We start from the raw sequence: 16,151 nt of genomic DNA, 5'->3' as shown, positions 1-16,151 counted from the left end.
TAGGACATAATTTGGATTTTATGATTGTTTTTAGCTTTTATTTGTCTTTGTTCGGGTTGAGCGGATGTTTTTGGCTATGTTATGCAGTTTGAATGGATTGAAGCCAAAGAGAGTAGATATTGGGTAAAAGAAGATGGAATTCAGTGTTGAGACTATACAAACACCAATTGAAGGGCCAAAAGAAGTCGTGAATGTTATATTCTATTCATATTTTTTAGATTTGTTGTTTTGGACTTAGTCCAATATTTTGTAATTAGGATAAATGAGGGTTCTCCCTCTAGGATTTTACACTTTACACTTTATATTACAATTCTGTAATTTAGAATTTGGTATTCACTTCTCCATTATGAGTGAGTAATTCCTTTTGTTTCTAGGATTCGGGTTATGTCATTTTACATTCAATAAACACTTGTTCTTATTTCTATTTCATTGAGTATTGTGATTTGAATAATTAAACTGAGTTTTATTCGTATGAGTTTTCTGGCCAACAAATTACACCTCTTAGATACATTGGGAAAGGACCGATAGGTGAACATAACTATTCGACCATTCAGTTATTCAAACTAGAATATTAATTCACGAGAGTAGTCTTAGGATTATCGAGGGGTTTTGAAATTCACCTTAGGTTGCTACAAAGTGATTGGATAGAAAGATCCAAGTATAGGATTCAATTGATAATCGTACCACGAGAGTAGGTGCGACTTCAATTGAGTACACGTGTCGGAGCTCGAGAGAGGATGACACATATCGATGAGCAATTCACAATCGCAACTTAAAGTTCATGAAAAGGAGCAAAACAAAGATTTACGAGTATAAATGCGGTAACCCTTATCCTCAGAACTCTTCCTAAATTACATTTCAACCCTTTTTAATATTCTCATAATTATTCTCGTGAATTGTTCAATTGTTCTAAATTCAATTTTATTACTTATTTTCTAGTCCTCGTGGGATCGATATTTTATTACTTGACGACATAATCATGCACTTGCAATTTGCCCTATCACCCACATATCCAATGTGGGACTTCACACTTGAATAAATCCAACAATCTCCCCCTCAAGTGTGGGTACCACACATTTTCTAGTCTGCTTCCCCTTAAGTCTACCATGCCCCAGCCGAACCATCGACTCTGATACCACTTGTTGGACCAGACTACAATCGGGGAGCCTCCAATCATTGGGGAGTTCCATTGTTACCTAGGTATGGGAAGAGTGGAGAGCCACAAGTGAGACATCACATCTTAAACCAAAACCTTAAGGCATTAGTTTCATGGGTATTTCCTACTTATAAAGTATTTCACTCCTCCCCGCATATCCAATGTGAGACTTTACACTTGAATAAACACAACATTACCGATATCTAGTAACCTGTTACTCAGGTCAAGTAACTTGTTACTTAGAATTTTAACATTGTTTTAAGACTTATCCAATTCTTTTAAAAATAGTTTTGAAATCTTTGAGGATTGCTACTAAATATAAATTGAGCGTAAGGATAGAAGTACCAATTGAAGACTTAATCTGTAATTTCCTTGAAGCATGAAACTTATATGTCTTCAGAGTCTTCTTCCTTTTTCTTCTTCTTATGATCTTGATGTCTTCATCAAAACCGTACCAATATCAAAAGCAAGATCTTCTTCACATGAATCATATATAGAACTAGAGTATTAAAGTAATAAAAAAATTGAATGAAAAAAGTAAGAAAAATTAAAAGAAATATTACTTGTTAGATAAATTAAAAAAGAATGGATAAAATGATCTCACAAACAAATGAGCATAGGATATGGACTCAATCAACAAAATCGAAAGCTAAGGATTGTCACAGACTTAGAGAAACAACTAGTGGTGGAACATGGCATTGGCAGCACGATCAATAGAGTTAGGACAAAATCTTTGGACCAAGATGATGTTATACATTGACGACTACACAATTCTTATTCTCTCTAGTGTAGATTGGATGTGAAACTTTTTAGAAAGATAATGAGTTTGCATCCATCACTTAGTATGTATAATATGAAGTTCTTTGGTGTTTTTTGATGTGCTTTCAACTATTGGTAACATGTGTATTTATAATTCTAATTGAGGGTTTTTGAAATATGGAATATGTTAGAATAAATATATTCATATGTTTGTTAACCAATGGGCAATGCCATTTTGTCATCTATACCTACCTCCCCACCCCAATCGAGGATCGATTTAAAAAAAATTCCTCATATAAAGAGCTTAGTTTTCCAAGGCAACCCCAACCACTCATCCTATCGGAGTATATCCTCAAGAGCAAGAGGGTTTGAACGTCGTAGTAGAATGAATCAAAGTCATTAATGAAGTAAGATGATATGAGTTCAAGAATGTTAAAGACATGTGCTTAATCCCAGATTTATTATTACCACCAAAGTTTAAGGTGTCTGAATTTGACAAATATCAAGGGAGATCATATCGAAAGACCACTTGACCATGTATGCTACAAGAATAATCACTATATCAAAGATAACAAGTTATTGATCCACTTCTTCTAAGAAAGCCATTAAAGCTTCCACCATATGGTACATGTGTCTTAAACATTTTCATATACAATGTTTCAATGATTTGTGTGATACTTTCATTAAGAAGCGACATGAGCACAATATAGATGTAGCACATAAATAAATGTGGCTCCATAATATGTCCAAAAGAGAGGATTAAATTTTCATACAATATGTTCATAGGTGGAAAGAAGTAGTAGCTTGGGTGAAGCCCAAATTATTAGACGAAAAATGTTATAATGTTTGTTGATACTCTTCAACCAACATTCTATGATCAAGTGAATGGAAGTGTCGCTTTAGGTCTCTTCCAGTTGGTGAGTATAAGAGAAAAATCGAGTGTGGCTTGAGGAATGATAAGAATGTGGAAGAGTAAATTGGGAAAATAAGACAAGAAAAGCATACATTCAAGTAGATGGAAGAAGAGGTAGCATATATTACAACCTTAAACCAATCTCAGAAGCCTTATCCTCCACCAGATCTATGTCCCCAACCTTACTATCCATCTGCTCACAACCAAAGATCCAACATCTAATTATTGGAGAACAAAGCTACCACGTTTTACATATTTTACATATTTTACGTATTTAACACATGTTGAATTGTTTTTCAACATGTTTTATTAGTTTGTTAGCTAGTTAGTTAACTACTTAGTTTACACTATAAATAAGGTTTTTCATGCCTTGATAATTCAATGAGAAAATTTCATAATATTCATTCTACGCTTTCGCATTATTTTCACAATATAGATGTCAAAGAGGATCATTTCTTTCATATGCCCAAACATTTTTTCCCTCAGTCACCTCTTTTATATTTCACCCGAGCAATGATGAGAATTCAACTTATGGAAGGTAATTTCTCCATGTCAAAGTGTAGAAACCTAAAAAAATCCAAAAGAAAACCAAAATAGAAATTTTTGTTAAAAGGGTAAAGCCCAATGATTGAATGATACATTGTGTGACCAAATGCACTATAACAGTGTTAAAAAAATGGAACAATTGCAACCCATCTTAAAAGGGAAAACTCTCATTGAAATTCGATACCAATTTCGGGTCTTATATTCATTGTTATAAGCCACATTATTACCCCAACTTCGTGCTACAACCTCTTTGAAGGTCCTTTTTATTAATTGGATGTTGTGCAAAACTTGTTGAAGAACATGTCATGGAAGGAAATGGTGAAAGTTGGGTATGTTAGGAGTCTCATATTTGATAGGATAGCAAATTTAAGGTGGTACTTAAGCCATTAAGTTCTCTTACCTAATAGACTAGTTTTTTTTGTTGGATTCTCCCCATGTGCTTAAGTCCTAATAATTGGTATCTTTCATTGAGAATTGTGTCACGGAAACGGCTACATATACGTTGGATTAAGGTATATTACCTAATCCTGAAAGGTGAGTGAAGTTGTCACCAAAAGAAAAATGACTATCATCTTGTCAGTGTCGATATAGTGAAAGTCGTTGTAAACGTCGACCCTTAAAGGAATAGTAATATTAGGACTCTCACGTTGGGTAGTCATAAAACTCTAATAGACTAGTTGTTTCGATTAAGTTCTCCTTATATACTTAAGTCTTTATAGAGTATGAGAAACAAAATATTTTTGAAGTCTTATATCATTTTCTTAGAAACATTTATCAAATCATAATATAAGTTTAAAAGACATTTAGATGATTAGTCACATTCTTAATGCATAAGATTAAATTTTATTTTATCTCAACATCATCACATCACTACTAATAATACTTTTTATATCTACATGATAATTGTATTAGTATTTTTTTACCTGGAACTCTTGAATGGAAGACACAAAAGGAGCCATACAACAGTAGTAACCAGTATTGTGAGAATTGGACTGTACTGGACGGTTCGACCGATTTGATCACTGACTAAACTTAAAAAAGGTTATGGTTTACCATCTTAACTGAGTGAAAGTTGGACTGTTTTTAACCTGAGAAATTTTGGTCTGATCGTCTTAAATCTAATATATAATATGTTAGATCGAAATTTCAAAAAGAATACCAAATTCAAAAAATTAATGGGTGGTATATTGCATGTATCTTCTCTCTGCTAAAAATTAATTTTACTATCGTAAGATTTTAGTCATTCAAATAAAAAATAAAGATATAATATTTTTGCATCAATGGTATAAAAATTATTTACATTTTTAGTATATCTTTCATCCATCAAATATTAGTTATCATTGACAAAACAATAATATAAATAGTGCATAATATACTAAATGTATAAAAACTTGGCATCAAACATTTGCTTGATATAAATTATGTTTTTAGTTTTAATTTATAAACTATAAGATTATAAACAATGAAATTATAACCTGTTTATATTATAATTTGTTTATGGTTGAGGTATTTAACTGAAAACTAAGTATAAACTGTTTTTTGCATTTGGATAAAGTAGATATATTATTTATTCATGTTATGATTATTTTGTAGTATTTTTAAAGTATACATTTTTAATATTTATAATTATATATATTTTACTATAAACTTTTTAATTTTTAATGCATCATGACAAAGGTGAAAAATATTGAGATAAATATCAATATCTAAAAATAACATGACACAAATAAATAAAAATAACTAAACATGAATTAGATTATTCACAAAATAAATAGTGCACAAATAAAATAAGTAGTTAGTTGGTCAATGCTACAAAAATTTAAATGTTAAAATGAGAGGTGAATTTGATTGCAAAATTAAGAATCCATAAAAATACCCATACAAGATAGTTCATTTTTACTTATTTTTTTCATAAATAAAAATTGAGCTTATAATTTAGCTTACTTGGCAAAGATAATTGTACTATAACTCTTAGTTTATTTTTTAAAATTAAATAAAAGAAAAAATATGTATATATTAAAATTATAAGAGATTTTTATATTATTATTGTGTCATTCTTCATTTTAAAATAAAGGATGAATGGTACACTAATTATATATAAATGTTTACATCATTAATGAATAAATATTTCCCAAAGTGAAATATGATTGATAACTGCATTTATAGGAAGGGTATAAAAAATAATATATTCTAGGGCCACTCACACTTTCAGAGGCCATAAAAACTGCATTAGAAGCCGAAAATATTCAACACTCCAGACCACTCTGTCAGTAACTCCCAAATAAAACATCCTCAAACTCTGTTTCTCTTTTCCTTTCTCACTCTACCTATTAACAACATCGCCGCACTACTCTCACTTTTCAGTTCCATCAAAAAAACAAAACAAAAATTCAATCTCTTTTTTTCATGGATGGTTCCACGGCGGAGCCACCGTCACCACCACCATCACCACACCTATCAGACCTCATTCTATCTCTAGAACAAGCCACCCTAATGGCAAAACAACTACCATCCACCACCAACCCCACCCATTTAAACCAAATCCACACTTCCCTTCATTATGCTCATCAACATCTCTCTACCTTCCTCTCCACACTCCAATTCCCTTCTCCCCTAATGGCGGCAGAGAATTCCTTATCCTCTGCCAATGGTGCTGCTGCCCCTGATGACGGAGAACCGATGCAGCTTGGTGATGATGATGATGATGGGGTAGAGGAAGAGACATCAAAATGCATAATTGATGAAGTTGAAGAGAAGATGAGGGATTGCTTTATCAAGAATAAGAGGCCGAAACGGCCTTTGTCGCCATCTGCGGCGGCTTTTGTAGAGGAGAAGCGTTTGTCTGATGATGGGTTTGTTGGGAGAGTGAGGAATTATGATCCACATGCAATGAGGATAAGGGCTTTGGACCTTGTGTACCAATTTCATGGCTGAATTGAAGAGAATGGAATATGGGATTGAAAGAAACGGATGCTGTTTCATAAGATGTATGTAATATAGAAGCAGACATTCATCAGGGTATAGTAGTATCATATTGCAACATTGCGGATATCAGATTAATTTGTTCAATTTCTTTTGCTTTAGTTTTGATTCTTCAATTTCTTGCAGAAAATTTACAATATTTTTGGGTGAAAATTTTGGGCACCTCATTTTCTTGGGTGGAGTTGTGTTGCAGTCAATTAAGATTAATTTAGCCCATGTGGTCATATATTGCAGTTGGATCACATTAGAGTTTCTACAATCTGAAACCTTGATTCTGTAGAAGATTTCTGGGATAATTTAGAGTGCCAGTTTGAATTATTCATGAACTTTCCAATTGCAAAAATAGCATTATCTTGTCAATTTGGTTTATACAAATTCCTCCTCTACTGTTTGTCAATAAACTAATTAACCACGCTATCTTGTAATTAATATACAAATTTGTTAGGAGCTTTTCCAATTATGTTTATGTACAAATTCCAAGATGCATGTAATTATGTTGTGGATTCTGGGTAGCTTATTCATGACAATTTCCATCAAGTCAATCTTAATCTGTGCCAAAATTACAATTTTGTGGGATTTAATCTACCTATACTTCCTTTTACAAGATTGTACATTTCATTTGTTGCATGTTGCAGCATGATAGTTGAAGAAGACATAATCCCTAGGGTTTGTATTTGCCAGAGGTTGTTCTTCAAATCCTTAGTAATCTAGATTGTTGCTATTTAACAATTAAGTTATGCAACTTTGTGAAATCATCCATGGTCAATTCTTCAGGCCTTGACTGCACAGGCATAATGTACAAAATCATTGAGCAATAGAAACACAATCAGGTGAGAATAAGTAAAGAAAGTAGCAATATTGATGCTTACTGTAGCTAGAAGACCTATGCTTGTCAAAGCTTCTTCGGTCTCAAGGGATGTGCATATGTGTTGAAGTGACTTACGTAACATCTTACGCTTCTCATTGAACGCAGAATTAACCTTCAAGTATAATGAATTAAAATGTTATTGAAGTGACAAAAATGATGCTTTACAACATTTATAAGAACTGTAGCAGGCAAGAAGAAAATATTTGCACACTCAAATCTCCAATAATTAACTTGCTATGGGACATTTCAATGCAATGAAATTAAAGAAAAATCCCAAGAATTTCAAAGCATGATAGTACACATGTTGGGGGAAAGGCTACCATTGAGAAAAAGCTTTTAGTAGAAGAAACTTTGGGATATTGTGTTGGTGGTTTCAACTTGAATGAGACAACAGCTGCATCTACCTACGCAAAGATAAAATAGATATTGATGATTTATTGTCCTGCCCATAAAATCTTGTTACATAAAATAGATGAAGATAACCATATATCTTATCTATCTCTAATATTTTTCCATGGTAAATCATATTAGATAACCAAATAGAAAAGATGACACAATGTATAACTAACATTGATTGAAGGTGTGATAATGACTAAATTTCCTCAACCAATACCACACCAGTTATATTGACATTTTTCATTTAGTTGTTTGTGTTGGTTGTAAAATATGATTTTGTTTGTTTAGTAATGTCTTGCACTTTCATATAAAGATATTGCTATAAAGAAAATCACTCACCTTATCTATTGATTTCAAATGAATGCTCTCGTATATGTTTATTATCCTAAATAAGGCATGCGGAGAATAGGACTGGCAAAGATCGACTAGAAGGAAATCTATAGTTCACATATTCTCAAGATATAAAGCATGTACACCTGACCCAATGTAAACATGGTCACTCGGACATAGACAATTAAAAAAATAAAGGACATTGAGTACAATACTATATATATACATATATTAAAATGTCAAATAAAATTGATTATGAACAAGATAACATTCTTAATGCTTGCACTACTAATTGCATAACTATTCACATGACTTTTTATTTCCTTTTATACTTTTGCATGAATAAAAACGGGAGGAAACTCCTCTAAAGTGAGATTTTGTCTATAGTTAGAAAATGAGGATGTCTACCCTTCCATGGTGGATTAAAATCTTCATGCATTAGAGTAAATCAAAGGTAGTACACCTCACTTTAGAGAGAAACTCATTGATAGAGCATGATCCACTATATACATTACTCTTTACATGACTAATTACATTACAATTTGTATTACTAGCTTCATATGATTTGCATGGTTATTGAGGAGGGACCTACTAATGGCCCCATGCTAAATTTAATATCATGGGAAGGTCTATTTTTCCACCTGAACTATATTTTCATTTTTGGACAATACTGTATCTTCAGAAAACAAAATCCAAAACAAAATATCATATTTTTCACCTTTGTAAAAAAAAAGCTTGAAGTGCAAAGCAAAAAATAAAAAGGGTCTATCTCACTTTACACTAAACTCAATTTAAAGGGGTCTTATACACCACCTTTATTTAATCAATTCACATATAATAGAATATTTAACAAAATATCAGTTTATCACTTTCTTAACTTTCTGAAAATTAATAAAACTCAATGAAGAGAACTTCTCTACCTATCTTGTTATTGAAGATGTCTAGCCGTTTTGGGGTGTTGGCTAAGTGTTTTAGCAAAGTCTAGCACGTGTTTGAGCTCACAAAAGTTTTTTTTAATTAGGCACCTAAATCATACATGTGTTGGAGGAGTGAGTGGTGGAAACATGTGAAGCACTTGGGTACCTCAATAAATGAAGGTATATGTGCTTCCTAATTTTCAAGTGCATTAGAACAAAATGCTACATTCAAAATCATACATATCACATTTAAATGACATCACTTACATTAGGTTGAGGGAAAAAATGTGTTCTTGGGACCTTAAATTTGTACTCAGGATCTGCAAAAAGGAAAGTCAGAACTTAAACATTTTAAATTAAGAAAATCATGAATAACAAAAGTTGTGAATATAATGCATAAATAATTTATTTAAAAACCACATGCAAGCGGTAAAACATACATTTTTACAAGCATTTCCTCCAATTACAACTCATTATATTACAAATGCCCACAAAGAACACGAGAGGAAATTATAATGCATTCAAATGTTAAGGGTTGGTCAAAGTTCAATCATAAACTTTACATTTTTACATGTAATGGTGACTTCTACAAGTTCTATTTGATTTGCCGTAAACTGAAATCAACATCATTCGTTGTAAAAAGCATAGCAGCTATCGACCAATATCTGTTAACATAACACATTCAACTATTTTGTACTGCATATATACCTACCTGAATAGAAGTTGACAAATATATTGATGGGGCGATACTCAGAGGTCCGGAGTGATGATACAACCAAGCGCAAGGCAGTCTCCTCCTACAATGATTTGATTTGTTTAGTCAATAATTGTTATTATTTATTACAATAAGTTCCCCCCGTACAGTTGGAATTTCTAATCTTAGTCCATGAAAAAAAGGATCAAACTGATGAACATAGTTTAAGTTAAAAAGGTTGGCCTAGTACACATCGCTCCAATCCTCGTGAGGTCTAAGAAGGTAAATAGATATAGCCTTAACCTATAATTAGAGAAGTTATTTCTAGGACCCTAGGAAACAACCTTATCATTTCTTCAAGGTTCACCTCTTAAGACAATAAATATTACTCAAAAAGTTAAAAAAGGGAAACAATAATGAATGGCCTTTAGATATTTAAAAGTTAGGGTTACTTTTAAGTCTAACAATACATAGTGCACAAAGGTATTCTGAAAACATGGTTCTCCTGCAATATCAAGTTCAGTTCTCGCCACCATGGACTTTCATAAACAATTCAGCCCTTTACCTTCAGCTTTCATTAATTGATTTTTAATAAATCATTTGTGCTCCAAGATAGCAATAATGATCAAAATGAACATTGGATATGCTTGACCTTTGGATCAGGTAAAGGGTGTGGGCAGGGGACTAGAAGGTAGGGATGGAAGCACTATAGATCCGGTAAATTAGAAAAAATAAATACTGTCATTTAAAGTAGACAAGACATGATATACACGAAAGAGATGTCTATTCTAACCTGGAGAAGTAGAACCACCTCCGAGAAAATGTCTCCCATTGGAAGTAGTAGTTTGATCACATCTGTGCTGATATTGAAGGGAATGTTGGCAACTACCTGCAAACAACATACCAAAACGAAACCAATTCATGATTTATAAAAAGTTATATACTTTTCAGGCATAATCATGCTATGTTCATTGGCAAAGCAGAACGCCAAAACCTTTAGGCTGTCTACACTTTTAGCCCAAATTCCAATGCATAAAGGGGTGTGTTAGAGATATAAAACCATTATGCCTTCACTAAAAAGCATATGCTTTGGGAGAGCAGGCCCTTGACAGTGGTAAAACATAATTCTATGAAGTCTGGGGTTCGTGAAGTTAAGCTGTCAACTGGACTTATTCAGTTCACGAAGCTCCCACTTAATGGGGTCTAGGGAAGATAGATGTACATAGTCTTACCCCCATAATAGAGACTACTTCCAGGAGTCAAGTAAGGCTACACAGTTAAAAACAATTGACAGATTTGTCAAGATCTAAGAGTGGTCATTCGATAAGTCCAAGTAGTAGGGGCCATACATTCATCGAAAGATCAATTAGGATGAAATTCTTTCTAGCAAAAATTATGGCTATTTACTATTTTCTCTATTTAGTTTTATAATATTAATAATGGGAAAGTTCCAACAAGCATAAACTGACCAACACATAAAAAACACAAATGCATAAAGAAAGAATGGGTGTCAAATGGGCTGAGTTAGGCATACAAAATGTTAAGCATATGATATTAAGCATTTGCTTAATGTACTGAAGAATATTTATGTTTCTATCATATATGAGAATGTTGTGTTGGATGAGTTGACATACTGGGTAAGATGGGGTTAGAAATGAATGCATTAGAGACAAAATTGGAGTAACTCCTACTTTAGAAAGGATGGTAGAATCGCGCCTTAGGTGATTTGGACATTTATGGAGGAGACCGTTAGAGGACCAAGTAAGGAGAGTATATCAAATGGAAGTTAGCCCAATTCCTATAGGAAGATGGGGACCAAGAAAAACAATAGACAAACAGATTAGGAAAGATTTAGAAATCAATGTTTTGTCAATGAATATGATTTATCATAGAGCATTATGGTGTCATTCAATCCATATAGCCGACCCCACCTAGTGGGATTAAGGCTTGTTTGTTGTAGTACTTATTCAGATGCATATTTTTCTATAGAATGGAAATTGACTTCTAGTTATTGCATGTCCCTTGGATGTGGTCTAATGTCCTGAAGTAGTAAAACAAAATGTTGACAGCTAGGTCGAGTACAAAGTCTGAATACCAAGAAATTGCCCAAACTTGTGAATTGTTATGGGTGTATTAATTACTTGATGAGATTGAGTTTAAGGTTTCTTTTCCTATGAAGCTATGGTGGGACAAACAGGTTTCTATTTACATTGTGAAACCCAATATTTCATTAAAAAAAGATGAAGCACATAGAACGAAATTGCCATTTCAGTCCAGCAGGGACTTTTATCTACAAGACATCTTAGGATTGTAGAACAAATAGCTGATATACTTAACCAAGTACCACCTTGAGAATAGGATATTAAGAATATGCTAAATTGTTTAAGTGTATTGTCTTGAGTACTAGTTTGTACTGAGTTATACTACACACCTATTTACTGTATATGAATACACAACCTAAACCCACCCTGGGGTAAAGATCTATTGATATGTATAACTGTCACCTTGCCAGGCTTGAATATAAGCTTTTTACTGAACTAGGATAACCTGAATCGGGACAGGTTAACACACATGCATGTTAGTTGTGACATATGATTGGGTAACTAGCTAGTGGGCTGTCTCTGGCAAATGCATCAACTCAGCTCGTGTAACTACCAAAAAAGGCCAAATTGATCGACACTAATTGGCCCATTACACAACCAAAGTTACCTCTGCCACCTGTGCAAAGTGCAAGCTGTGATTTCTATTGCTGGAAGTGATTGCATGGAACAGGATGTTAGGGTCAAGTCATCCTTTACCCTGAGGCAAAGCAATATTTATTTTGAAACAATTTGTTCTGATTCCAACGGTACATTAAAAAAATTCTAAAATGCAGAACTTTTTGAAGTGATTCTTCATCCATATCATGTGGCAAGGGAATATTTATTCTGATTCCCAAGGTATATAAAAAGTTTTCTACAAAGGAAAAAACTTAAGTCCCGTGTCTAGAAAGACAGTCATAGATTTCTTCTTTTTTTTAAGTTGATGCTCCAGGCCACAGGGTTGGCACATAGCCCACATCAAATCTGCACCAGCCTGAATTTCGCATAGCATGTAGCAGGCCAGCCCAAACAGATATCTCTACAAGTGACTCGAGAATCATCTTAATGGTTTTGATTAAAATTATTTATCTAAGCAGTTATCAGGCTTGAGCTTTAGCCATGATTCGAACTATGGGCTTATGAAGACAAAATCAAGCATTACCAATTCTTATTAGGAAAAGAATTATAATCATATATAGTATATATGAAGTTACCTCTAAAAATTGAAAAATGACAAAGTAATAGTGTTAGCTAGTTTGAGAAGTGGCAGTCTTACTTTTGCATTTCTAGTTTCTTGATCCATTTGCTTTAAGCTTTCAACCAATGATGACATATGAGAGCGCACATGACATTTGATAACATCCTCAGTCAAAATCTACAGGTATTTTATCAAAAAATCAGCATTAATCATAATTATACAGAAAACTGGTTCTAAACTATCATAATTTGGGATAAAAATGAGACATGTCGAACAGGTATTGGAGGATAAATACTGCCAAGCAATACAATGAATAAATAAAAGTAATAAATGAACTAAATATCATGAAAGCCTATTAAACAATCACCGAAGGGAAGCCAACATGACACTCCTATACCAAAGTAAATGATGTTCCAGACTCTATCCAACAATGAAGGCCAGACAAGGAATATTAGTACTCCTGATCATGTGATGAATGTATTGGAAATAAATAATCTAGATTAGCACTATAAGTGATTAGATTTCAATGTTAAACAACATTGGCTAGTAAAACTATAAATCTATAATTCACTTCCAATATTAGAAAGAGTCAATAATAACATGCATGAAATGATCAACCAGAAAAAAGAAACTACTACATGAAATATCACACTTTGTATCAAACTATATAAACTATGCTAAAACATTTCAGTAGGACACTTGAAATAAGATCGATTTATGAATGAAAAGGAAAATCATTAAGCTCTTCTGAAACTAATGTGTTACTTTATTACTCAAATATTGCAATTCAAAATCAACATGAATACTGTCTTTTGTTAATCAGATGTGCATATCCATCTTTTCGCCAATAATTTAGTTTTTTTGATCTATTTTTAGAAGCAATATGTATTATGAGGAGTACAAGGAGTACTCAAACTCATTGACAAGAGGGGACTAAAAAGACACCGCTCACTCTATCAATACACCCTAAGAGACATGAACACCATTCAGAAAAACATACTTGTATATAATGTAGTAAATGAATTAAATCTCAATGCTTGAGAAACTTAATTTTCATCGCAATAACAAAAACACTACAAGCATGCAATAAAAGTTCACATTCATTATGAGATGTACCTTAAATTTTCCTGTACTTGAAAACCTTTCACTCACAAGTGCAGCCATGTGTTTGTCCTGAATCCCATGAAAGACACAAAAGCATAAATTCGAGATGTAGAAGAGAACAATGGAGAATCAACACTCCACCTTAACACAAAGTTGGAAAACACTTATACAGCATATAGTGTGACCATTAACAAATTTAGTAAATGCATTACATAAAACACAGACACGCACAATAGACACAAATAAACTCATATTTACATGCATACACACATGCAAACACGTACAACTAACTAACTATATCCATGTAGACAAACTGCAAAAAAATTAACAAGTAATGCTTGTATCATTGTATTAGGATTAGTTCTAAAAATGGAAAGAATCAAACCTTCTCAACTGCAAGAACAAATGCGCCGGAGTTTAAAAGGACATTAGTCAAGGAACCTGTTCCGGGCCCAATTTCAAACACCACATCACCTTGTTCAATACAAGCCACACCAGCAAGCTGCTCATTTATGTCAGAGTTCAACATATAATGCTGCAAATCACATCACCACCCAAACAAACAAGATTTCAGAAGAAAATATATTTCAAGCCTAACCAGCAATGAAGTCCCCAAAAATTTCCAGGAAAATTGCCTCTAAACGAAAATAATATAACAGATGGGTTTTTGAGTGTGAAAACACAACATTCAAGTCAGACCAAGCACACCCACCCCCTGTTCGATTATATGACTCAAGTAATCACCAAACCAATTTCTTAAGAAATCATTTCCAAATAAATAAAAAGCAAAGAGAACAAACAATTTTTGGTGCAATACAATACAAAATTGACACCACATTAACACACCCACTATCTATTCGATAAAACTTCTGAACCAAGCAACCAAAACAATTCCTAAAAAAATCACCTTCAAACACCAAAAAAAATCATTTTGGACTGTAATACACCATTACTATTTTAAATTGCACTTCACAACCATAATCGCGGCCACTACATTGCTATTTCGGCCGGCAGTGCGACATAACAGCAACAACAACAACAACCGCAATTTAAAACGTTACTACCATAATGTGTCATCTCAAATCTTCTAGAAGAAAAAAAAAACAGAGCAAATAGTGAGAGAAACCTGGCCAAGAGATTTTCTTGGGAATCTGCCTTTGGAGTTGAGAGCTTTCAGTGTTCCATGGTAGTCGTCAGTGCTTGTCCTCTTTACTCTGCTGCCTCCTTCAGCGCAACATATATATAGCATTCGCCGCCGTGAGCCGGCGGGGCCAACGAACGCCGGAGACGGTGGTTTAGGACGGTGGTTGGAAGATATTGGCGGCAACGTTTGAAGATTGGAAAAGGATAAAAGAGACATTTTCTTATTCCGTTGTTGGTTATTTCAGTTGAAATGTATTTTGAATATTTTAAGGGAAGGAGTTGAAGAGAGTGTGGTGTAGATTATGGTGAGTGATATGTAATGAAACACTCGTTATCATCATCATCAAGAGTTCATATTTTCAGTGTGGATTGGGTTAATTTTTTAAATTATTTTGCTTTGAAATAATTTAAAATATATACTATTATAGATACCGTATTATCAGGTGTTTTTGTCATAAACAAAACTAATTTATTTCAAAATTAAACTCTTTAATGAAACTAATCCATTTTGAATATGCGATTGTCAATTTTAGTCTTTCTAGTGATCTAATAGATTCTTACACTATGTGATCAATTCGTTATTGGTTCGGTATTAAATTAGAATAATAAAAAATGTTGAGTCAACATGTCATGATGATCCAACATTTGTTGATTCCTCTAATCTAATATAGTTTTCTATTTACCTATTTGGAGAACATAAGTCAACCTTAACATGTTACCATTATGTGTATTAGGGGTGAGCGGACACGACCTACCTGCTCACCTAGATTGACTTGGTCACATTCGGATTTGAATAAGGTCAGGTAGGGCTGGAAAGGAGTCGAACTAGAGCTCAGTTCAGTTCGATAAGGATTTGTTCAGCTCGAAACATGACTTGAGTTCAGTATGATTTATTTTTTTAGCTCGAATTTGACTCGATTAAAGTTCACAAATTGTTCTACTCAGCTTGAATTGGTTCACTTGAACAACTTAAATAACTAATTCATTTCATCATTTAGATCCATAAAATTGGTTCATGAACCAAATCAACCAAACTTGAGCTGAAAATTGAGCTCGTTAAAGAA

At 33.2% G+C, this 16,151-nt stretch overlaps 2 protein-coding genes across 2 annotated transcripts; one reads left to right on the top strand and one right to left on the bottom strand.

Moving 5' to 3' along the window:
- LOC109363239 lies at nt 5,643–6,582 on the top strand. Its single transcript, XM_019609425.1, has one exon. The coding sequence runs from the start codon at nt 5,781–5,783 to the stop codon at nt 6,306–6,308; it is 528 nt and encodes a 175-aa protein (XP_019464970.1). The 5' UTR covers nt 5,643–5,780; the 3' UTR covers nt 6,309–6,582.
- Nucleotides 6,827–15,331, bottom strand: LOC109363238 (ribosomal RNA small subunit methyltransferase, chloroplastic). Its single transcript, XM_019609424.1, has 10 exons — nt 15,071–15,331; nt 14,330–14,479; nt 13,957–14,013; nt 12,919–13,017; nt 10,355–10,450; nt 9,580–9,664; nt 9,135–9,187; nt 7,545–7,628; nt 7,226–7,336; nt 6,827–7,137 (listed from the first exon to the last, which is right to left on the bottom strand). Exons 1-10 carry the CDS (start codon nt 15,302–15,304, stop codon nt 7,075–7,077), a joined length of 1,032 nt encoding a protein of 343 aa, XP_019464969.1. The 5' UTR covers nt 15,305–15,331; the 3' UTR covers nt 6,827–7,074.

The sequence above is a fragment of the Lupinus angustifolius genome, chromosome LG13 (genome assembly GCF_001865875.1).
Source record: "Lupinus angustifolius cultivar Tanjil chromosome LG13, LupAngTanjil_v1.0, whole genome shotgun sequence".
Classification (NCBI taxonomy): Eukaryota; Viridiplantae; Streptophyta; class Magnoliopsida; order Fabales; family Fabaceae; genus Lupinus; species Lupinus angustifolius.
This window is presented reverse-complemented; position numbering and strand designations above follow the sequence as displayed.